This window comes from Erinaceus europaeus, chromosome 15, assembly GCF_950295315.1.
Source record: "Erinaceus europaeus chromosome 15, mEriEur2.1, whole genome shotgun sequence".
In the NCBI taxonomy this organism is placed as follows: Eukaryota; Metazoa; Chordata; class Mammalia; order Eulipotyphla; family Erinaceidae; genus Erinaceus; species Erinaceus europaeus.
In genome coordinates, this window is record NC_080176.1 from 6,885,080 (window position 1) to 6,907,929 (window position 22,850).

General features: G+C 45.5%; 1 protein-coding gene across 3 annotated transcripts in view; it reads left to right on the forward strand.

The window, feature by feature from the left end:
* XPO6 (exportin 6) overlaps positions 1 to 22,850 on the forward strand; it is an 81,036-nt gene that overhangs the window by 39,920 nt on the left and 18,266 nt on the right. For 2 of the 3 annotated variants that reach the window (XM_060172737.1, XM_060172735.1), the window contains exons 8-15: positions 510 to 636; positions 1,874 to 1,983; positions 9,077 to 9,185; positions 11,292 to 11,384; positions 12,478 to 12,547; positions 17,180 to 17,339; positions 18,834 to 18,926; positions 22,220 to 22,364. In XM_060172737.1, the coding sequence (XP_060028720.1) occupies positions 510 to 636; positions 1,874 to 1,983; positions 9,077 to 9,185; positions 11,292 to 11,384; positions 12,478 to 12,547; positions 17,180 to 17,339; positions 18,834 to 18,926; positions 22,220 to 22,364 (907 nt within the window). The remainder of the gene's footprint in view (positions 1 to 509; positions 637 to 1,873; positions 1,984 to 9,076; positions 9,186 to 11,291; positions 11,385 to 12,477; positions 12,548 to 17,179; positions 17,340 to 18,833; positions 18,927 to 22,219; positions 22,365 to 22,850) is intronic. The other variant, XM_060172736.1, reaches the window with a different exon arrangement.

The following is a 22,850-nucleotide window of genomic DNA, read 5'->3' on the forward strand; positions in this document are numbered from 1 at the left end:
GGCCAGAGAAGGAACCAACACTAGGCTAAAAGTCTGAACCACTCTCCCCCGGATGCCAGGCCTTTTGTTTCACCTCATTTTGTTTTGTCTGGTGGTTTTTTTTTTTTTTTTTTTTTTTTTTTTGTAGTTTCAGTGGGCTCCCAGCAAAGAAAACCAGCCCTGCAGACTTAACCATACTGAAAGGACACACGCAACCTGCCTGGCTCCTGTTTACCACCAGTTCCTTTCACTCATTGGGTTTTGATACTGATGAGTTAGGAAATCTGTTGACTGTAGCTTCTAAGATGCTGCCTAGATAGTGTCTGAGGATTAAAGTTGCTTTTCTGCTATGTTTCAGGTGGTAATGGAATGAAGGGTTGCCTGTCCTGTAGGTAATTTGCAGGCCTTTATATTTTTAACTGAAAATATCTTGTAAATCTGCCTACTTCTGTATTGAAAGAAATTTGGATAGAATTTGAGGAGCTGGTGGGGTTTCTTATCGTCGCCTTTTGTCTCCTTGTCTCATTTAGCTACATCGAGAAGTTTACTGACTTCCTCCGGCTCTTTGTGAGTGTTCACCTGAGAAGAATCGAGTCCTACTCTCAGTTCCCTGTGGTGGAGTTTTTGACACTTTTGTTCAAGTACACATTTCATCAGGTAAAGCATCAAACACCACCCCCAACCCCCCACACACACCCAGATTACTTTATTTTCCTGAGAAAAGGCCTCTTTTAGTGCCGGTCATGGATGTGACATATACTATTTGGAGACTAGCACATTTAGTCTACAGACAGCTGCAGGAGAGAGTTCTTATTCTCTTCATCATCATCTCCATTTGACAACTGAGTAGACAGGGCACAGAGGAACTTCCTTGGGATCATACAGTCACAAGTGGTAAAGCCAGTATTTGAACTCCCAGAGTTTGGTTCACTATTATGTTGGAGAAGCAAAATATAGAAAAAGTCTGAAATTAGAGCCTCTCGTGTTTTTTTCCTGTAACTATCACTAAAGCTTCCCACAAGGATATAGGTAAGCTCTCAAGGGTTAAGTTTGGTGGTGACCAACTTTTCCCATGTTCAACAAATAATTCTTGAGCCCCTAATTTTATTTTAGGAACTAGGGCTATGACACTCACAAAGTCCTTGACTTCACTGAATTTCCATTCTTGTGACTTGATACTTTTTATTTATATACTTACGTATCACAAGAAATTTCCCATGCATCAATTCTGTCATTCAGTGTTGTGTCTGTGAGATTTGTCTTTAGTCCTTCTCCTCAGCATGTAGTTCAGAGAAGCAGTCACAACAGGTAAAGACACTCTCTTCTCTATTGAGACATGATCAGAGGTTGCTGTCAGCTTGTTGACATCTCCTTTTGCATATAACACCCAAGAGGTAGATTTAGCAAGTCCATTTTCGGTCCATAAGATGGGAGGACCAGGGATGTTGCTGTCTTAACGTGCTTGAGCTCTGTGCAACAGTGTGATGTGTTGGAGGTTATTTGGGTTTTGTTATGGTATGCAGAGGAAAGAGCATTGGCTGGGAGGTAAGGGACCTGCTCCTGTCCCATACCCCCTGAATACATGTCGTCTCTTGGAATCTTAGCTTCTTCCTCCCACAAATCGATTCAGGTGACCTTGGCAGTGCCCGCCTTACCAGTCTACTGCAGCAAGATAGGTGTTAGCTTGACTTACTGTGTGTAATTTGTCTGGTATAGTATCTCCTTCCTGGTGTGGTGCATGGTGCCCTTGTCATGTTACATTCAGTAGTTGAGTCACCAAGACTGACTGCAGGCACCCTGTCGATTTACGGGCTGACCCTTCTGCTGGGTGTGCTTCTGAGGAGTAGACGCATTAAGTAATTTCACACTCTTGATTTTTCTTTTTGTGCCATAGCCGACTCATGAAGGCTACTTCTCCTGTTTGGATATCTGGACACTCTTTTTGGATTATTTAACAAGTAAAATTAAAAGCCGTCTGGGAGACAAGGAAGCAGTTCTCAGCAGGTAAACCCCAGGAACTCTGTTAACTAGCAGTAGACTTTTCGCCAGTTTTCTGGTGACTGAAAAGGGCAGCTGTGGCAAGACAGACCTCGTCGGTGAAATGAGTCAAACGAACTGTTCATGTAGTAACAGTATTTCCTTCTTTTCTTCTTTTAACTGTCTTGTCTTAAAATATTTTTTTCTGATTAAAAAGATTGCTGGGAGTCAGGCGGAGCGATAATGTAGCAGGTTAAGCGCATGTGACGCCAAGTGCAAGGACCAGCATAAGGATCCTGGTTCGAGCCCCCTGCTCCCCACCTGCAGGGGAGTCACTTCACAGGCAGTGAAGCAGGTCTGCAGGTGTCTGTCTTTCTCTCCCCCCTCCCTCTGCCTTCCCCTCCTCTCTCCATTGCTCTCTGTCCTAGCCAACAACGACAACGTTAATAACAACAACAATAATAGCTACAACTACAATTAAAAAAAACAAGGGCAACAAAAGGGAAAATAAATAAATATATAAATATTTATAAAATATTTTTAAAAAGAAAAATTGCTATGTATTACTAACTTTTCAAAATATTTATTTATTTTGATAGAGATAGAAATTGAGAGGGAAGGGGTTGTGGGGAGAGAGAGACACCTACAACATTGCTTCACAGGGGCTTGGAATCCATATTATTCTTACTCCTTTTTTTTAAAGCAGAAAATGGGGCAAATTCTCCCCCCCCCCCCCCCACTTTGTAGGCTTCTTAAGTTCATTTATCTTGGACAGTGTGGTCATAGTTTCATTTCAGACATGAAATGAGGACATGTGTTAGCACATTAAAACACTCGGTAAGTAATATCAGCAGCCAGTGATAGAGATAGTGACTGTTGTGTGTGTGTCGCGTGCGCACGTGCTCCCTCTCATTTGTGTCCCCAGGTGTTAATCAGAAGTGGGGAGAGTGCCAGCCTGGGAGAAAGCTAGACTGAGTCTCCAAAGCAGCCCCCCATTTTTTCCCCTGAGGTTTTATGTTTGTTTTTTTTTAGCTTCTAAATAGAATATTTGCATTCCAAGTTTAAACATTTGCACTTTTGTTCTAGAACATTGTTTTTGTGATTACACAATACTGTCCAAGTTGTTGTGGTGTCAGGTCAAGTGTGGTTCCCAGTCCCCTGTGCATGTAGCAGAAACCTTATTACATAATCGCAGATCCTCTTTTTGCTGGATTGGCCAAGTTAAAACAATTGTTTTTTTTTTTTATTTCTTTATTGGGGAATTAATGTTTTACATTCGACAGTAAATATAATAGTTTGTACATGCATACCATTTCCCAGTTTTCCATATAACAATACAACCCCCACTAGGTCCTCTGTCAAAATGAGTTTCTTGAAGGTATCCTTTCTGTGGTTCTGGGACTATGTCTGATTTTGCTCTGGTTAAGTGATAGATAGACCTTGACACCTTTTAGGTTTGTTGGAAGACTAAACTGAGGAAACGATTTATATGAAGATGGTTTTCAAAGCACAGTGAACTATCCTTGGGGTGTGGAAATAATGTCCACGAAGATTATTTGGATTAAATGTGCATTTATGCGGATGGTTGTGCCAGCGGAAGGAGCAGTGGTGCAGAGTTTAAACTCCTTTTTTGCTTCCTGGTAACAGAGTTACTTTTAGTCCAGCTATGTTTGCATTTCCTCTTCAAAACGGCCTGCTAGCACCCTTCTGGCATGAGCATTAGGATTCAGGGAAATCGTGCATTATGTAAAGTACCCATTAGTACCACAGCAACAGCATTACTGATGAACAGAAGATGGCGCTGCCACTGACTTGGTAGCGACCGTGGAGTTCAGAGGCACAGCTGGAAGGCCTTGAGCACGTTCTGACACGCCTGCCGTGCGTGATCCATTCGCTTCCACGCTGGCCTGGTTCTGGCTAACCTAGTGGTAAACACTGGAGAGACACTTCTCATCGCAACTCTGTAGGGCAGGTGAGAGATAGCATGATGGTTATGCAAAACGAGACTTATGCCTCTGGCTCCAAAGTCCCAGGTTCAGTCTATCGCACCACTAGAAGCCAGAGCTGAACAGTTGCACTAGTTAAAAAAAAGAAAAGAAATTTTAATTTTTTGAAAAAAATGAATGCTTTCAATACTTTTATGCCTTTGGAGAAACAAATTAACATTGTAAACCAGTTAAATGTTAAGTCAAAATAAATAACCCTTTTCCTCCAGGCCTTCTAAGCTGGTCTGTGTTTTACTTGTTTGAGTTGGTGGAAATCATTGGTATGGGGAACTACTTGTTTACCAGACGCCCCCTAGAGGTTGGAGTAGCGATCTACAGCAAAGGTTGGATAAGTGGTCCATTGAGTATAGACTGCAAAGAAAAGTTGAACTTCATCATATATATTTCCCTGTCCCATTCACACTGTATGTTTATACATTTTTATCCTTAGAAGGTTCTAGATGGGGAGTCGGGCGGTAGCACAGCAGGTTAAGTGCACATGGCACGAAGTGTAAGGACTGGTGTAAGGATCCCGATCCGAGCCCCCGACTTCCCACCTGCAGGGGAGTCGCTTCACAGGCGGTGAAGCAGGTCTGCAGGTGTCTATCTTTCTCTCCCCCTCTGTCTTCCCTTCTTCACTCTATTTCTTTCTGTCCTATCCAACAGTGATGACATCAGCAACAATAGTAACTATAACAACAATAAAAAAACAAGAGTAACAAAAGGGAAGATAAATATTAAAAAAAAGAAGGTTCTAGATGAAAGTTTTTAAGGTTTGCCAGCTACCACTGTAGGTTGTAAGAAAGCCTAACATAGTAGACTGGAGATAAGCTGTGTCACAGAGGCAGCTCCCAGAAGAGCCCTGGCTCCTACTAATTCCCGCGTTCACTTGAGCTGGGGGCCTGCACAGATATGATGAAATGTTTTCAAATGCTGAAGCACAGTCGAAAGAAGTTGGGGTGCATTGGGCTTCACATTTGTGGTCTGAGGTAGAATTTCAGAAGTAACTGATCTTGCAGGAAGTAATCAAGATGTTTTCTTGGTGCCTCAACTAGGGAACGTGGGTGTGGTTAAGTAGCAGGGCCAGCACTCGGTTCCTGTCCCTTGTGGTTTAAAGGGTTTGCATCATTCATCACAGCGAAGTGGTGGCATCGTCAGCTGCAAACTGAGAAGTGCAGGCGGCCATGGCTCTAGTTGTGGTCCTAGATGTTTGGAAGCTGGAGTTCTGCTTGCTCCTTGCCCAGTGAGAGCATTCCGGAGTTTGGTGATCAGGCCCAGTAGGGACTTCACAGAATTTGAGTGTCAGTGCCAATGGCATAAACATTCTGTGACACACCTGCCTGATCAAAATTGCTGCCGGAGGGTTGTTGTCTGGTTTATCACTTTGAGGTAGTGGTGAGGATAGAACCGGACTTTAGTTTCCTTTTCTCTATTTGTGCTTTGGGGTTTGTATGTGTGTGTACACCATCTACCATGGTGCAGGTCGTTAAGAAAATGGAATGTGTTAAGTACCTTGATTGACAGTAAATACTTACTAAACACTGGCTTTCTCTCCCTTTCCCTCCCTCACTTCTCTCTCCCTTTCCCTTCCTCACTTCTCTGTGTGCTTGCCAGTATGTGGGGGGGGGGGGGGCACCTTTATAGAGGCCTATTTTCACAGGAAGATGAGGAAGCCTGAATTGAGCCAGGCAGCCCAAAGTTATTGAGTCATGTCCTGTGAACCCCTTTGTCATGAGAATCCTGGTGAGAGTTGGCCACAGACCAGCTTGGGGATCCGGGTGGCATAAGGCTGGACTGTAAGCAAATGTGGGTGAGCGTGAGAACAGGTTCCCCCCACCCCCCTTTTTGAGTGGGTTATTCTGCTTGAGAGCAAGGAAGCACTACTGTGACACGTGGTGCAGGCACAGTTCATAAGACGTGTTAACTGTTGGGTTGTTGGAAAAGTCATGATGCATTTTTGCATAGAAAAACACAACTGTCATGACTTTTCTGACAACCCAATATTTGTATCAGGACTCTAGTAGCCTTCTAGTTCAAGCTAAGATGAGTTGATGGTTTTGACATCCCCAGTGAGGAAACTACTTACTTTGCTGTGTTGAGAAAGCTCTTGAGGACTGTGCTTTGGAGCTCAGAGTTATCTAACTTAAAAGTGTGTTTCTGAGAGTCAGGTGGTAGCGCATCAGGTTAAGTGCAGGTGGCACAAAGTGCAAGGCCTAAGGATCCCGGTTTGAGGCCCCAACTCCCCACCTGCAGGGGAGTCACTTCACAGGCGGTGAAGCAAGTCTGCAGGTGTCTGTCTTTCTCTCCCTCTCTCTGTCTTCCCTGCCTCTCTCCATTTTTCTCTGTCCCATCTAACAACAACGGCATCATTGACAGCACAAATTACTATAACGATAAAACTAGGGTGATAAAGGAATAAATAACTTTTTTAAAAAAAAAGAAATTAAATAAAGTGTATTTCTTCATGTTCGTATTTGTATTTTCTTCATCTATGGAGTACCTGCCGTGCAGTTGCCCCAGATGTTTAATTTTATTTGACTCTTAGAACTTGTGAAGTCTGCAGGTGTCTCTCCACTGTGTTGAAACATTTAATGCTTTGGGGCATTACATTTTAATATTTTGGATTTACCTTTTTATTCAGCTTTAAATATTTTTTGAGACAGTCCTCTTTCAATTTTCAAATATTGGCAGCTTTCCCACATATCTTTTAGGTTTCCTCTGGACTATTATCACTGTTCACATGATTTAATTCTTTTGATTCGTTATGGTTTGACTCTTTAAAAGATCTTATCTATTAATGAGAGAGAAAGGGAACTAGCTATCACTCTGGTACATGTGCTGCCAGAGATTGAGCTCGGGGCCTCACGTGTGAGAGTCCAGCAACTCTATCCACCGTGTTGCCTTGTGGATGGAAGCATTTGTTTTGCAACCTAGTCTTGGTAATTGCTTCTATTACACTTGGAGAATGTGCCTTCTGTTGTTGGAAGAATGCCTGCTGAACGTCCCAGGAGCTTGCTTCATAGTAATCTGTATTCGTCTTTATTCTGTGTGATCTGCCAGTGACTGAGAAAAGTGAGCTATCTGAGTCGTACTGTGGGTTTCCCTGTGCTTCCATTCAGTCAAGATCTTGACGGAAGGAATCTTATCTTCATCCAGACACTCACCGCTATTGTCCTGCTCTCGGTTTGTTGCTTATTTCTCCTTATCATTTATCTTCTGAGTTGCCATAACAAAATGTCTCACTTTTGGAGATAAAAGGCACAGATTAGGTAGGGCTTGGCAGATTGGTTTTTTGGTGAGACTGTCTTTGTGTCTTTGTGGCTTTCAGTTGCTGCCTTCTGTGCCTTCACATAACGTGTGTGTGTGAGTGTGTGTGTGTGTGTGCGTGTCCAGGGAATGGGTGTGTGTATGCAGGTGCACATACACATGTGAACACACACTTGCACTTTCTTTTTTTCTCTCATGTAAGGACACAGGTCCTGTGGATAAGGCCCGGGTTTACAACCTCACTTAACCAGTCACTACTGCTGAGTGAACCTTGGGGGTCAGCTCTCCTCACAGGGAGAGCATCAGGGTCCTTCTGTCCCTCACGCCTCATGTCCCTCATGTTCCTTCTGGTGCCCTTGCTGCAAGGAGAAACATGCTGTGCCTGCCCTCTACCTGGCATGGCAGAGTCTGGGGAGGAGGCTGGTGCTGGGAGCCAGAGGACCAGCCTGGGGGCAAGGGTTGCCTTCTGAGTGGGAACAGTCCCTGAAGTGCAGGACAAACATCTCAGGCCCAGCCAGCGTTCAGACAGGACAATTTCTTCTTGAAACTTGGTACTTCGTTGTGACAGCAACTACTGCATATGTAACTTGGTGTCTTCTGAATTAGGTTCTGTCACAGGTGGAAGGTAGCCTAGCCTAGGGTTTCAAGTGTTTCAACTCCCTCCTTGGGGCTTATTGTACTAAAATTAGCTAGAGATTTGGTCTTAGAGAGTGGGTGAAGCAGGCTAGAACTTGAATTATGTGCTGTGTGTAGAGAGGACACATGGGATGTTGAGCCCTGGGTTCAAGTCAGATGGCATTGTGACTGGGCAGCTTACTTAATTTGTTAACTTATGGTTTCCTCAGCAGAAAAAGACTGACATAGTGCCACTTCTCATAGTTACTAAAAGGATTAAGTTATTGAGCTAATTGATAGTTGTATGTAGTGCCTGAAACCTCCAGGGCAGCTACTGAGAAAGTAAATAAGAAATAAGTAGTTAGAAATGACAAGTCAGGGAGTCGGGCGGTAGCGTAGCGGGTTAAGTGCACGTGGTGCAAAGCGCAAAGACCGGCATAAGGATCCCGGTTTGAGCCCCCCGGCTCCCCACCTGTAGGGGAGTCGCTTCACAGGCAGTGAAGTAGGTCTGCAGGTGTCTGTCTTTCTCTCCCCCTCTCTGTCTTCCCCTCCTCTCTCCATTTCTCTCTGTCCTATCCAACAATGACAACAGCAATAACAACAATGATAAACAACAATGGCAACAAAAGGGAAAATAAATACATATTAAAAATTTTTTAAAAATGAAATGACAAGTGAATTAAAATGGTAGAAAGGACAAGTGAATTAAGAAAATAATCTAACATAAAAGAAGGCAGAAGTGTAGGTATTGCGTAACAGAAGATGGGGTGTAAAGGAAACAAGTAGTCAGATAGCAGAATTTCTCCCTTTACCTGTGATCACATTCAATGTAAAGGGTTAAACTTTCTGGTGAAAAAGCAAAAGATCAACAGGATGGGTGGAAAAGCACGACGCAACTGAGTGAGATCTTTAGGACTCACTTGAATGATAGAGATACAAACAGGTTGAAGGCAGGAGGCGAGAAAGAGTCCATGCAAACCAGGGTAGCCACTCTCTTGGCGGACAGACTAGACCTGGAGATAGAATCGTCCCCAGAGACACAGAAGGACCTCGTGGAAGGATGGCATGGTTATAAGTAGCTCCCACCCCACCTGCCTGCTCCTTGCCGCTCCAGGAAGTGTGGTTTACATGATTCTCAGAGGGGGTGACTCGCCACAGATGGGCACAGTCCCTTCATCGCACAGAGGAGCTTTTCAAAGTCCTCAGAAAAAGGCCTGCTTTCATTGGCTGCTGGATCTCTCCCTTCCACACAGGTACGAAGATGCCCTGGTCCTCTTGCTCACAGAAGTGCTGAATCGAATCCAGTTCAGATACAACCAGGCCCAGTTGGAGGAGCTGGACGACGAGACTCTGGATGATGACGTAAGCAGCGTACCCTCACTGAGAGTCAGTCACTGCCCTGTGGTCCCCATCAGCTGGGAGATGTGCCACCTGCTCTGCAGACTGTTTCATATGAGACGAGGCTTCATGTGAGGAAGAGAGAAGCCAGAGCATCACTCTGGCCCTGTAGTGCTAGGAATTGAACTGTGAGCCTCAGACATGTAAGTCCTGTGCTCTGCCACAGACACACAGTTTGGGAGACATTTATTTATTTATTTATTTATTTATTTATTTATTTATTTATTTTGCCTTCAGGGTTATCGTTGGGTCTCAGTGCCTGCATAGTAAATCCACCACTCCTAGAGGCTATGTTTTCCCCTTTTGTTGCCCTTGTCCCTTGTTTATCGTTGTTATTATTGTTTTGTTATTACTGTCATTGTTGGATAGGACAGAGGGAAATGGAAAGAGGAGGGGAAACAGGTGGGGAGCCAGGGGCTCAAACCAGGATCCTTACACCAGTCCTTGTGCTTCATGCCACATGCGCTTAACCCACTGCGAGACTGCCTGCTCCCCGCCCCCCCAACCATTTTTAAGCTTGTGGCTTATGGCTTGAGTTGCACATTTGAAATTAATATCCTATTGGTCTGTTTGTATTTGTTGAGCTAAAAAAATTCCCCCCAGGTACTCTTAAAGTTTTTTTTTTTTTAATGATTTTTATTCATTTATGAGAAAAAGAGAGCCAGAGTACTACTTCCGTACATGCAGTGTTGGGGATTAAACTGGGACCCTCATGTTGCAAGATCAATGCTCCACCTGTTGCCTCACCTCCCAGGTCACTGCAGCTGTTTTTCAAAAAACCTATGTGGACTAAAGTCTAATAGACCATATCTATCATGAAAAGTAGTTTATTGGGAAGAGTGGTTTTAGTAAGAGCTGTCTCTCCTGCCTTGTGCTGACACCTCAGCTCCCGCTCCAACGCAGACTCTAGCTGGGTGTTGATGGGAATAGAGAGATACTTAAATGATGAGGCCAGAGTCTACTGATACTTCTTACATTCATCCTTGAATTTATCCACACTGGCTAATAAGGAAAATGTCTTTGAAGACACTATTTCAGAATCCCTTTATCTTGGCTTACCATGCATTTAAAAATTTTGTGATTCTCAAAGTCATTGGTAGTGACATGATCCAGACCTTGATTCAGGTAGCCAGCTATGTTTGGGCTGGAAAGAGCCCTGTACTTGGAGCCATGTGGTCTGAATTTAGACCTCTCTGCAGCCTTGGTCCTGTAGGAGATAACAGGCCTGCGCTTTGGAATTCTCTGCATCTTAACTCCTTCATCTCCCCAGGGCGGTGTTATGTCTTCATGTTGACAGCTGTTTAAGACTAACACATGTGGAAAAGGACTGGCCTGGTGCCTGGTGCAGAGCAGATGCTTAGTAAATTGAGCTTTCCTTATGAGCTGTGTGACTTAGGCGAGGCCTTCTTTAGCATGAGTATCGGAACCACTAGGACAGCTTGTTAAACATTTAAGCTTGTGTGTGTATAATTATTATTAAACATTTTGACTCTGGAGCTCTGGATTAGACGTCTCAGAATTTTCATTTCTACTCAGACCTGCAGGAGATGCTGCATGTCTTCGAGCCCTGCTGACTATCAGTCACACTTACAGGGACATAGTGTTGCACTTTCTTGGAAGGAAGGGAGTGAGGCACTCTAGCTGCAGTGATGCTAAGTGGACATAAACCTTTCACAAGTGTCTCTCTCTTTACTTCTGTCTTCCTGTGACTTCTGTGTGAGGGTGAGTGGGAGGGAATAGATCTTTCAGTCTGGATCATTTACTTTTTTTTTTTTGGTTGTTTTTGTTTTTTAATGAAATTCAACCATAGGACTTACATATTCGCTCAGTTAGGGTGCCTGCCTTGCCTTGAGCACAGCCAGGTTCGAGTCCCGCCATGGCGAGTACCAGATATTTGGTGCCTTTGCTTTCGAGTCCTGCCATGGCGAGTACCAGATATTTGGTGCCTTTGCTTTCAGCTTCTTTACAGTATTGTGTCTGAGAATGGACTTGAGGTTGAGGGCAGCTTGTTAGCCAGGTGGCGGGACTCTGCCGGCCTGGGAGGACTGACCCCGCTCTGTCTCCCCACAGCAGCAGACAGAGTGGCAGCGGTACTTACGCCAGAGCTTGGAGGTGGTGGCCAAAGTGATGGAGCTCCTTCCCACGCACGCCTTCTCAACACTGGTAACTCACCGCCGTATTTTATCTCTGCACACGTAGCATGAGTAATGTGGCATACTTGCTTACTAGCATTGTCATATACACCACTTAAGAGTAATAATTCAGGGAACTGTCGCTTACTTTTAGTAAGTGGCAGTACTCTCCCAAAATACTTGAAACCAACTTTTGCTTTGGTTTTCTTTTGTAAACTTTTGGCTGTCATATGTATTTCCCTGCTGACTTCTTCAGTAGCTTGAAACTGACCATGCAAAATAGATAATTTATTTACACCAGTTACATTGATAAGAAGCTGGTCTTCAAGGTCACTCCTGACAAGTTCCTAGCACTTTCTACCTATACCGACCGCATTCGTCTGCTAGAATTTTTATTCACAAGGACTGATTCATTCACTAACTGGCCCTTGCTTGAGGAAGTTTCGCTAAGCCCCTCTCTATTTCAAGGGCAATATAATGTATTGGGGTCACTTTTGCATTACCCAACCCATCTGTTCCTTGTGTTCTCTTTATTTCGCTATTGGCCTTTCTCAGTGACCCTGAAGTCTTTTGATCTTAATGACAAGTTAACAGCTTCAGAAAGAAAAGACGCCATGCTGGTCAGAAGGCCCTGTCTGCTAAATAAGCTGGGGAAAGTGGCTTCCAAATAATTGGTCCACTTTTTGACTTTGCTGTGCACTTTATTTAAAGATGCGCCTGCTATTTCTCAGGGACAGGATCACCCTTGGATCGAAGGACTGTGACTTGGAGCCCTAGAAGGCCTAGGCAGGTTACATGGGCACTTGACATCCTCTCTGAGGAACAAATTCATCATACCTGGCATCCGTTATCTGTTGTTCCCCCCCCCCTTTTTTTCTTAACCACCATACTGCTACTGGTTATTTTCCTTCTTAGACCAAATATTAATTGGTGGTTTCAACTGTGGAAATGGGGGGGTGGGTATGGAAAGGGATCCATCTCTTTTTAGCTGCACACGAAGGGGTCCCAGACAAAAGCCATTTCTCCAGCCCTTTCTGTCCATGGAGATTAATAATGCTTTACTGTTAAGATGTTGTATAATTCGAATTCATTTATTTATTTTTTAACTTTCTGTTTCTTTTCAGTTCCCAGTTCTCCAGGACAATTTAGAAGTCTATCTGGGGTTACAACAGTTTATAGTTACTTCAGGGTCAGGTAAACTGGGTTTTATTTTCTCATTCCAACATTAAAAATTGGATTGACCTTTAATTATTTCCTGCTCTGCTGCAAAAAACACAGTTTCTCTACTCCCACTGCCTGGCTGCTCCATCTCTTTTCACTTCTAACCCAGGTAATTTGAAAGATCGCACTAAAAAGGAGCTGGGGGGGGAGGTACAAGAAGAGACTGACAGTGTATCCCAAGGAATCTATGTCAGAAGGCGAGGGAGGGAGGAAGAGCAAAGGTAATTTAGAGAATGAGCTAGGACTTAACCGAAAACCTAGCAACTAGAACATTTCCTTGTGGCCTTTAAACTATCAAGAATACTATTGTTTAGGGGTGGTGGAGGTGGCAAAAGTGGCCTTGGACTTGGCTGTGACTTGGCCTTGGACTCTGGCATGATTCTTACCTGGTTTCTAGAAGCTCAGAGGTTTTAGGAGCAGACCCAGAACAAGCAGAATCATGTTTGGGGCACCCCGGCAGCCGGTGATGGCATTCTTGCCTGTGGTAGACGGGTGGTCACAGGCTCTGACTCTCAATGCTTAGAGAGGCTTTAGTCTGGCCAACCCACTTTATAGAACGAGTTGTCAGAGATGTTAGTAGTCTCGCAGTTTTTTGGTACTGCCCAGTACCAAATAAAATCGTCATTGATCATATGCATTTTACTAACTGAAAACAACCAGAAACTTAGTGATGTGCTTACATATAGAACACCCTCCCCCCCACACACACACACCCTGCCTCTGTGGCTGTGCTCCACAGGTTTTCCTCACCGTCTTCTCCTTCCAGGAGCGGGGCCTAGCTGGCCTGCAGCCCCTCTGCCTGGGTCTGTTGTCTCAGCCTGTCCCGGAGCTGCCCAGGGTGCACACTGTCTCCTGGCAGAGCTGTTTGTTCATGGCGGAGCCTTCCTGGGAGGCTCTTTCTGAGTTCAGCCTCAAAAAGAGGTGGCCCCTGACGACTTGTTTCCATGACTGTATTTACTGCTAAATAATCCACTGGGCCCCAGGACGTTGGTGGGATTTGGCATGTCCCCAGCCCAGGCCTAGTTTTATAGATAGGGCAAGAACAACGCAGAGCAATAGAAGCAAACACACCTGGAAAACGTGCTGTCAGCACTACTGGAAGCTCCTTTGCCAGCCTACGAATGCTACAGATACTTCCAGAGTTTCTTCTCGGGGCAAAGCATGCTGTGGTGCTACTAAGGACCCTAAAGACATTCTTCTTGATGTGGGGGAAAAAAAAAAAGACAACGAATGAAAAATCAAGCATGTTCCCCATCCCATCCTCCAAAAATTGACCCCTTGTGCATGACCATGCTGCCCTGAATGTGCCTGCTCTTGTCTGCTCTCCAAAAATTGATCCTTGAGGGGCTTTTTTTTTTTTACAGTGTTTGCACAGGGGGAGGGAAGATACCACAGCACCGAAGCCTCCCCCAGTGCCATAGGAACTGGGGCTGATTTTCCCCTGTAATAGAAAAGGCTAAAGTTTATTAGAATAAACAAGGCAAGTGCCTGAGGGAGGTAACTGGGGCTGGTTTTTTAAAAAATCTATTTTGCTTTGGCATATGCGATGCTGGGGATTGCACTCGGACCCCAAGCGTGTACATCCTGTGCTCTTCCTGTTGGACTTTCTCCCTGGTCGCTATTCTTAGTCTTCCAAGAATGACTAATAACTCAGACCTTCTCACCTGGGAATGATAGTCTGATTTCTTTCTCCCTAGATGCGGTATTACGTACCTACGCCCATTGGAGCCCACTCACTGGCACCTCCTACTTAGCTTGACTTTCCCCGATCATTTGGGAATCTCGTCCCTAGCACTGACCCTTGGTTGGTACTCCGATGGCAGAGTTTTCAGGCCAGAGAAAAACTTACTTTCCACTTTAAAACTAGCCTTTTAATCCTTGACAGAACACTCCTCCATCCCTTGGAGAGAACCAGAAGCCAAGTTTTTAATGCAAAGGGTATGAGAAACTGGAAAGTCAGGGTTCACTTTGTTCCCTGGTTTCCGCGGCTGTTTACCCCCAGATAACTTCCGCACTGCATTAGTCAGTCTTTCTGCCGCTTCGCACAAACCACATGGTTTTGTCCCCGAGGTGATGGGCCACTCTCGCTTACATTGACCTTGGAGCCAACCTTGGCTCTCCTCTGGAGCCTGTGAAGACAGGATTTCAGTATGATTCTTGCCTTCTGGTGCTGGGATCATTTATAATTTTGGCCACCAGTGAAACCTGCAGTGTTGTCCCTCCGCCGAACCGGGGCCTCCTCTTTGAATGTGTCTGAGCTCCGAATCTGGAAGATCGGGTACTTTGCTGTCCTCTCCTGCTACCGGTCTTCCAGCACCTGCTTCCTCACTAGAAAAAGCCCTTGGCAAGCTTGTCTGCTTAGCCACCTTTGTTGCCGCATGCCTCCCTGGCCCCGAGGAGTTCCCCCTTTGCCCTCCCTGCTCAAATCTTTCTTGTTGTCTCCCTTGTACTGCATTCGTGTCTACACGTGACCCACAAAGTCCTTCCCTCACTGGGGCATTGCTTCTGCTGTCTTCATCCCTGTTCACTTTCTAGTTGTGTGAACTTTGAAGGCCGGAGAGCGTATCATGAGAAACCCAGAGCTGCTGCTGGGAGTTTGGGGTCTCACCTCTAGCTAGAAAAATCCCAGGAAGGGTCAGCATCTTGCTGCAGACAAGCTGTGTGCTTAGATTTGACTACTAGAAAGGCCCTTCTGGCATCTGGAAAGAGGGTCAGTGACAGAGAATCAGTTTGGGAGCTTTCACCTTCTAACAGAGGAGACCTGAACTCATGCAGGGAGAGTGGTTTGAAAAGCATTTCAAAGTAAGGACATTTCATGCCTTAGAAAATTACCGTTTTTCATCATGATGATTGTAGTATTGAATAATGGTTTGGTATGTAGGGCTTGCAGGAGTGAATTAGACAGTTTTTTTTCCCCCTGCTTTCCATTTTAAGAGCTTAAGGAAGCTGAGAATTAGAAAGGCTCCTGGCTGGCTGGCTTGCTGCCCTCTTGTGTCCCTGTGTGTGTTCACGTAGTCTCACTGGCTTGCCCGAGTCCCTCAGAGTGCTAGTCCTAGTCCCCCAGTGACCCCATTTCTGGTCCATCTAAATGAAAGAAGCGATCCTGAGCCAGAGGGAACTGGCCCAACAGCAGGTGCTACACATCCATAGGAAAGCAGCTGCTCACAGAAAGATGGTGGTAGCTGGAAGAGCTTCAGAAGCATCAGTTTTCTGGGTAAGGAAGCTCTCAGGCATTGAAGAGGCATACACACTTGCAAAGCCAGGAGCAGTCTCCCCGGTCAGGAGCGTGCTCACCATCACAGGCTCCACTGAGACAGTGAGCCGATAGGCATCCCAGGCCGCTCAGGACTGATGGTCTGAGAGGTGGAAGGAGACTGAGCCCTGCCAGTCTGTGGGCGGAAAGGCCCACTTGCTTCTCGGAGAGGGTGATGATGAAGCTCCAGAGCTTCTGGCACGTTTCCAGGAGGCTTCCAAGAATCAGCAAACTGCATCGACCCACTTCAGGAAAAGATACAACCTGAAGATACTGGGGATGGTTTTTCTGTTCTTTTGTTTATGTTTTTTGGCATTGTCTCAAGAGCCTTACTGTTCTGGGCTGACTTTCAGATAGAGGCCGAAAGGGAGAGGGAGAGAGAAGGAAAGAAACCACAACACCGAAGTTCCCTTCAGTGTGGTGGGGACCAGGCTCGAACAGCTGTTTTGCAGGGCTATGAGCTGCTTTTATTGTTTTAAAAACTTTGTTCATGGATCTGGTAAAGTTTAGATCTTTAATAATTTTAAGCTCAAATTCCCTGTAGATTGAAGGAACACAAGTTCTTTTTAGCTTCTCTTATGCAAAGTTAACTTACTCATTTGTTCATTATTTCTTTATAAGGGAGAGACCAGGACCCCGCTCTGTCAGACACACACATTGTGTGCTCTGTTGCTGAGTCTTCTTCCTGGTCCTCACAGTTAAACCTTTGCCTGTAATTAAGCTAAGGAAACCTGGGAATAAAGTTGGGAACATAGTTTAATAGAGCACTTGAGTTAGTTGAAAGGAAGGAAGAAAGAGAGAAAGGAAGGAAGGAAGAAGGAGAGAAGGAGAAAGCAAGCAAGCCAAAGAGGTCATGGAGGGACAGAGGCGGCAACAAGAGGCAGGAAATGTCTTCTCAGCCCTCATCCTTTGTGTGCCTTTTTGACAAGGACTGAGTCCTGCCTGTCAGCCCACAGAGACTTCCTTCTGCAGAACACACGCAAGTTTGGAGTCCCATCCCCTCAGCTTAGGACACCCACTCTGCCTTAGCAATGTGGCCTGTCACACACCTCCCTGGGTTGTGTCCTTGTCTATAACATTGATGGAATCGGTGTCTTCCCTAGTCAAGCTGTGGTGTCCAGTGCTTAGCCCACACCTGGACTGTCTGCTTCCCTCTGGCCCCGGCAGTGACATAGGTGTGACTTCAGGTGAAGGCCTTTCTTGGTTTCCCTGCTTGGTTGGGGCAAAGCCTATACTTTGCTGTGTCTCCACAAGTGCTTTTCTAAGCTTCCCTTGCCTGGCTGAGCTGTTAGCTATAGCAGTGACAAGTTCCGGCCTTCCTGTGAAAGATGGTCTGCGGTGTTGCCTTCTAGGACACAGGCTGAACATCACGGCGGAGAATGACTGCCGGAGGTTGCACTGTTCCCTGAGAGACCTGAGTTCCCTGCTGCAGGCTGCAGGCCGCCTGGCTGAGTACTTCATCGGGGATGTGTTCGCCTCCCGCTTCAATGACGCCCTCACTGTCGTGGAGAGGTAGGCCTGCGTTAGTTACCTCACGCACCTTCTTCTGTAGGGAATAGGGCTCCTCCAGATACCTTGTGCTCCGGCACCTGGTGCACGGAGACTGGCCTGTCCACTCAGCCTCTCTGAACGCAGCTCCCTGCTCTGTAACATGGTGCAGATATGCTGTCCTGGCAGTTCTCGTGAGGGTTCAGTGTGATAAGACATCTAGTGCAGTGCCTAGCTGGTGGCAGGCATTCAGCCAGCAGATTCATGCTCCTGTTTCACTGAGGAGCTCGTGTGTGAGCAAGTCTTCCCTGTCTGTACCCATAGTACGAGGAGACGTTAGGGGAGCCCTGTTAGTGAGGGGCGATGCATTGTCCAGGTGGGCAACCTTGTACCAGAGGTGGACGTGCTGCTGTTTGTTTCTGCCTCCCAGCCTTCCCTGCAGTCCCTGTGGCGTTCACGTCTGCAGCTGCTGAGGACCGCTTCTCCCCATCACACTCCATACACCTAGCGCGTCATGGGCTTGAAACCTAAGTGGGAGGTTAGCTCACTCCAGATAGTTGGCAAGTTGATTCCATTAAAACTGGGTGCATGTGGACCCCTCAAAGCGGAGACTCCTAATGCTTCCATAGCGCCACTGGGGACACACACTGAGGGGAAACTGAGCCTGAAGCCCCTAAGCTGGCTTCCCTGCATGATAAGAGTTTTCTGTAACGAAACTGAATTAAGCAGATCTTCCCTTTACTCAGAGTGGAATGTCTGTCTCTAAGGGAAAAGGCCATTTCCATTTCTGAGTAGAGTTGTCTGTCCGTATATTTAATGTGTGTCTGTATGCCGTGAACCCTTGGGCACGGTGGGCTCAGCAGCTCAGTTCGGAAGAAATTGTGCTTATACTTAGAAACACCTCAATTTATCTCTCTGGCCCCAAACAGTTACTTCTGATGTTAATTACAGTAAAAACTAAGCAAGTCTACTTTAAGTGCTTTTAAAATTCTCATTTATAAAAACTTTATATATTCATTATAGACAATTTGAAAATATAGAAACATAGAAAAAAAAAAAACCTGTAACTCACCCACTCCATTCTATCCCCAAAGAAAGTGGTAAACAATAAGGGTAGTTTGGCAAAAATTCTTTCAGTCTTTGTTCTGTCTGTTCATAGATGAATGTTTTGGGAACAAATGTAGTTATTTTTTGCATACATACTTGTTACAGCTTTTTTATTTTCAGATACTTCACGTTTTCATTGTTACATGTACACGTTACATGTGTCAGTGTTGTGTTTACTCTCTGCAGTGGACATTTGTTTTCAAGTTTTTGATAGTGTAATTAATGCTAAATAACTTTGTGTGTGTGTATTCTTACCTGCATCTTCCAGTATTTCTTTGGGATAAGATTGAAGCCCTGATCTTGATTTTTTTTCCTTGCCTTAAGAAATGTTTGTCCTTGATGTCTTGTTGGTACTATGTTGTTTTGTGTTTTGAGCTGGCTGTTTTTCCTCCCTTACCTCTCTGCTCACAGGTTGGTCAAAGTCACGCTGTACGGATCCCAGATAAAGTTGTACAACATTGAAACTGCGGTGCCGTCGGTGCTGAAGCCGGACCTCATTGATGTGTGAGTAGAAGGGGGGTGATGGTCGTGCAGCCTCAGGAAGCAGCTTGTCCTCCAGTCCCACATAGTTTTATAAAAACACAAGAAGAGGTAGCACTGGCTGCCCTGAAGAGCAGAAAAGTTTCCAGCTCCGAACCTAAAAAGAAAAAGTTAATTATGTCTGGAGCAGGAGTAGTTGGAGTAATGACTTAGGCAGAGGAGAGTGGGAGCGGCGGGTCTCTGGAACAGTCACTTCAGGAGGAAGAGTGGCGCAGAGCAGACACAGGCGAGCTGACAGGTGACACGGTCAGGGAGGTGCAAGCAGCAGAGGAGGCCAGGAGGCTGTGTGGGGTCTGAAGTGGGCCCTGGCACACAGCTTCAAGCATTTGAGAGCTCTTCCCTTTAGCCGTAAGGGATGCTAGAAATGTGGTAGATTGGGGGCTGGGAGGCAGCTGATGACGGAGCACACTCTGCCATGCACAAGGACTGGGTTAGAGCTCCCCGTCACCTCATGCAGCAGTGGAGGGGTGCTGTGGGGTCTGTCCTTTTCTCTTGATCTCTACTTTTCTGTCTCTTAGCTAGACAAAAAGAAGGACCAAAATAGCCAACAAACAAAAAACCTCCGCTAGGAGCAGTGGATTCCTGCAGGCGTGAAGCCATAATGGAGGGGAAAGATAGCTTGATATTCTCAAACTCTGAAGGCAGACAGTGACAGCTTCCAAGTTTTGGTGCTCAGAACTAAAATACAGAGTGAAATCACCAATATATTCTAAATATAAAATACAAAACAACTAGTCACTGGATTTTATCTCAACATATATGTACTTTTTTCATACCTAACTTCTTTTTGATTAGGATCAATATGCTTATACTCTTAAGGTAGATTGATTATATATGTGTCTGTGTATATATATGTATCTTATCTTTTTTAAAATTTATTCCCTTTTTGTTGCCCTTGTTTTATTGTTGTAGTTCTTATTGCTGTTATTGATGTCGTCATTGTTGGATAGGACAGAGAGAAATAGAGATAGGAGGGGAAGACAGAGGAGAGAGAGACAGACACCTGCAGACCTACAGGTGGGGAGCTGGGGGCTTAAGCCGGTCCTTGTGCTTCGTGCCACGTGTGCTTAACTCATTGTGTTACTGCCCGACTCCTGTATCTGTTTTTGGCCATGCTTTATTTCTTGCCCTTTCTCTGAGTGTACACACACACACACACACACTTTTTGTCCACTATTTTGAAAATTTGTAGATGGACTATCACTTTACAAATAAACCTATTAGCATGTATTTCTTAGGAGTGAGGTCATCAACTTTCATGAATGCAGTAAGAGTTAACATTTTAACACGTATATGTTTTCCATGTTTTAATATTTCCAGTTGCCATAGGGCTGGCTGCCTTTCTTGTGTATATATGTCTTGCTCCCAGGTCTTCCTAGTCATGGGTTCTGCTACATTTGTTTTCTGCAGGCTGCATAATTGTGTGCCTTGTTGGAGAAGAAAGGGAGAGGCTGACCGTCTGGAGAAACTTGACTTTCCTTTTTTTAAAAAATAAAGGAAATGTTAAAAAAAAATCTAACCCCCCCCCCCCATGTTAAATTGAGGGTAACGCTTCATGGGTAGGAGTGTGTCCTCTCCGTAGCCTTGGATCTGGGGCTTCTTGAGGCAGATTCACTGTACAGGTGCAACATTCAGTGGTGTCTACCTCTGCCTGTCCTGTCCCAGAAACAGCCCCTCCCAAGAAGCAGTGAAGCAGTGCTGCCCCGTGTTTCTAGGCTGTGGCTTTGAAAGCAAACTTCTTCAGTCAGTGGAAGCGGAGCTGAGTCTGGAGCCTGGTGGTCTTACTGATGCAGTGAGGAAGTCCTAAGGAGTATCAGGGACTGAGAGATTGGATCTGAGGGCTCACTTGAAGGGCTACTCTCTGGTCAGCCTCAGTGGTTTAATCATCAAGAAGTCATGAACTATACCACTGAAGAGTCCGTAAATGTATAATGGTGGAAAATAATGGGCAGTGACTGGGGAACTAGATCAGCGGTAGAGCAAAAGGTTTGTAAGCTGGGAAAGAAAGAGTTCTTTCTCTTTAAATGAAGGGATACTAGCTAACGAACACAAAAGGAAGAGCAGAGCCGCAGTTACCACTAACTTGTAGCTACCGGTTGATTAGTGATTGGTGCCGGATGCGCGAGGGTGTTAACAACGATGGGTGTTGGCCTATAGTGCACTCTCACAGTCTTAAAGCCTCTCACTCCAAGATACTCTACTAAAGAATAAAAGCTGTCACTTGGTCTGTTAGAGGGTCTGCTGGCTGTAAGCTGTTAGGCGAGTACCTGACACATAGCATTTCTTGTCTTTGGATCATGAATTCTCTTTTTAACTGCATGGTTTTTTGCATGTATGATACAGTACAAAATTGATGGAAGCCAGATAAGCCAGATAATTCTAGAGTTATCCCAAACTCAGATGAAACGTAAGTGGGATGAAAGTTTGACTTGGAGATTATCCCATGAAGCTTATCTTTAAAAGTACACCACAAGGTACTTGTCTCTACCCTGGTCTGCAAACACGGGTGGGAAATATACAATTTCCAAAGTCAATACTCTATTATTATTATTATTATTATTGGATGGAGACAGAAATAGAGAGGGAGAGAGACACTTGCAGCACCGCTTCACTGTTTTTGAAGCTTCCCTCTGCAGGTGGGGACCAGGGGCTTGAACCTGGGTCCTTGTGCACTGTAGTGTGTGCGCTTAACCAGGTACCGGCCCTCCCCCTCCCTTTTTCTAATGTGGTGTCAGGGAATGAACCTGGGGCTTCACATATACCTGCTACACCTGGTGAGCCAGCTCCCCAGGGCAGTTTTTCATTCTTAGAGAGAGAAGGAGAGAAGCACAAGAGAAAAGAGAGCCCACAGTATGGCCCACTATCCCTGGTGCTCTCCTGCTGCACCTTGAACCCAGAACTCAGAGCTATGTGCTGGTTAGGCATGTGCTCTACTAGGTGAGCTGTCTCCCTGTCCCTGACTGACGCGCGCGCGCGCGCGCGCGCGCACACACACACACACACACACGAGCTTGTGTGTCACAGATCCACTAGGATTTGATAGGCATTTACAAAGTGCCTCTGTGGTCTAGGTAGTGGTGGCAACTTCAGATGAGTTTCTGGGTCCTGCATGAGCAAGCAAATGCTTTCCATGCTGAGGCAGGCTTCCCAGAATCGGTGGCACAGTGGAGAGAACTGTTGTACTTCCAGTGGGGTAGAGAGCACCACTTGTATTCTCAGCCTGGCCTTTAACACCGCCTCTCCTCTGCTTGTTGCAGGCATGCGCAGTCCCTGGCTGCTCTGCAGGCTTACTCTCACTGGCTCGCACAGTACTGCAGCGAAGCTCACCGGCAGAACACGCAGCAGTTTGTCACGCTCATCTCCACTACCATGGACGCAGTCACGCCTCTAATCAGCACCAAGGTCTCGAAATGGCGGATGCCACACCTTTTCTCTAACTCTCTGACTCTGACCTCATGTCCATGTATTACAACATGAAAACACTACAGAACACCAGGCTCTTAGCTCTTCACCACTGTGTTGGAGCCATGTGTCATTTAGTTACAGCCCTTGTAAATTCAAATACCAACTTTTATTTTATTTTATGTTTTAGTCCTGTTAATTCCCACATGAATGCACAATCATTGTGAAAAGCTAAAACAGCGGCGTGCACAGAGACAGGCACGGTGCTCTTCTTCACTTCATTCCTCCAAAGCATCTTCTTGTTTTATTTTATTTTATTTTATTTTTCCTTTTGTTGCCCTTGTTGTTTATTGTTATTGTTGTTGTTGTTGGATAGGACAGAGAGAAATGAGAGAGGAGGGGAAGACAGAGGGGGAGAGAAAGACAGATACCTGCAGACCTGCTTCACCGCCTGTGAAGCGACTCCCCTTCAAGTGGGGAGCCAGG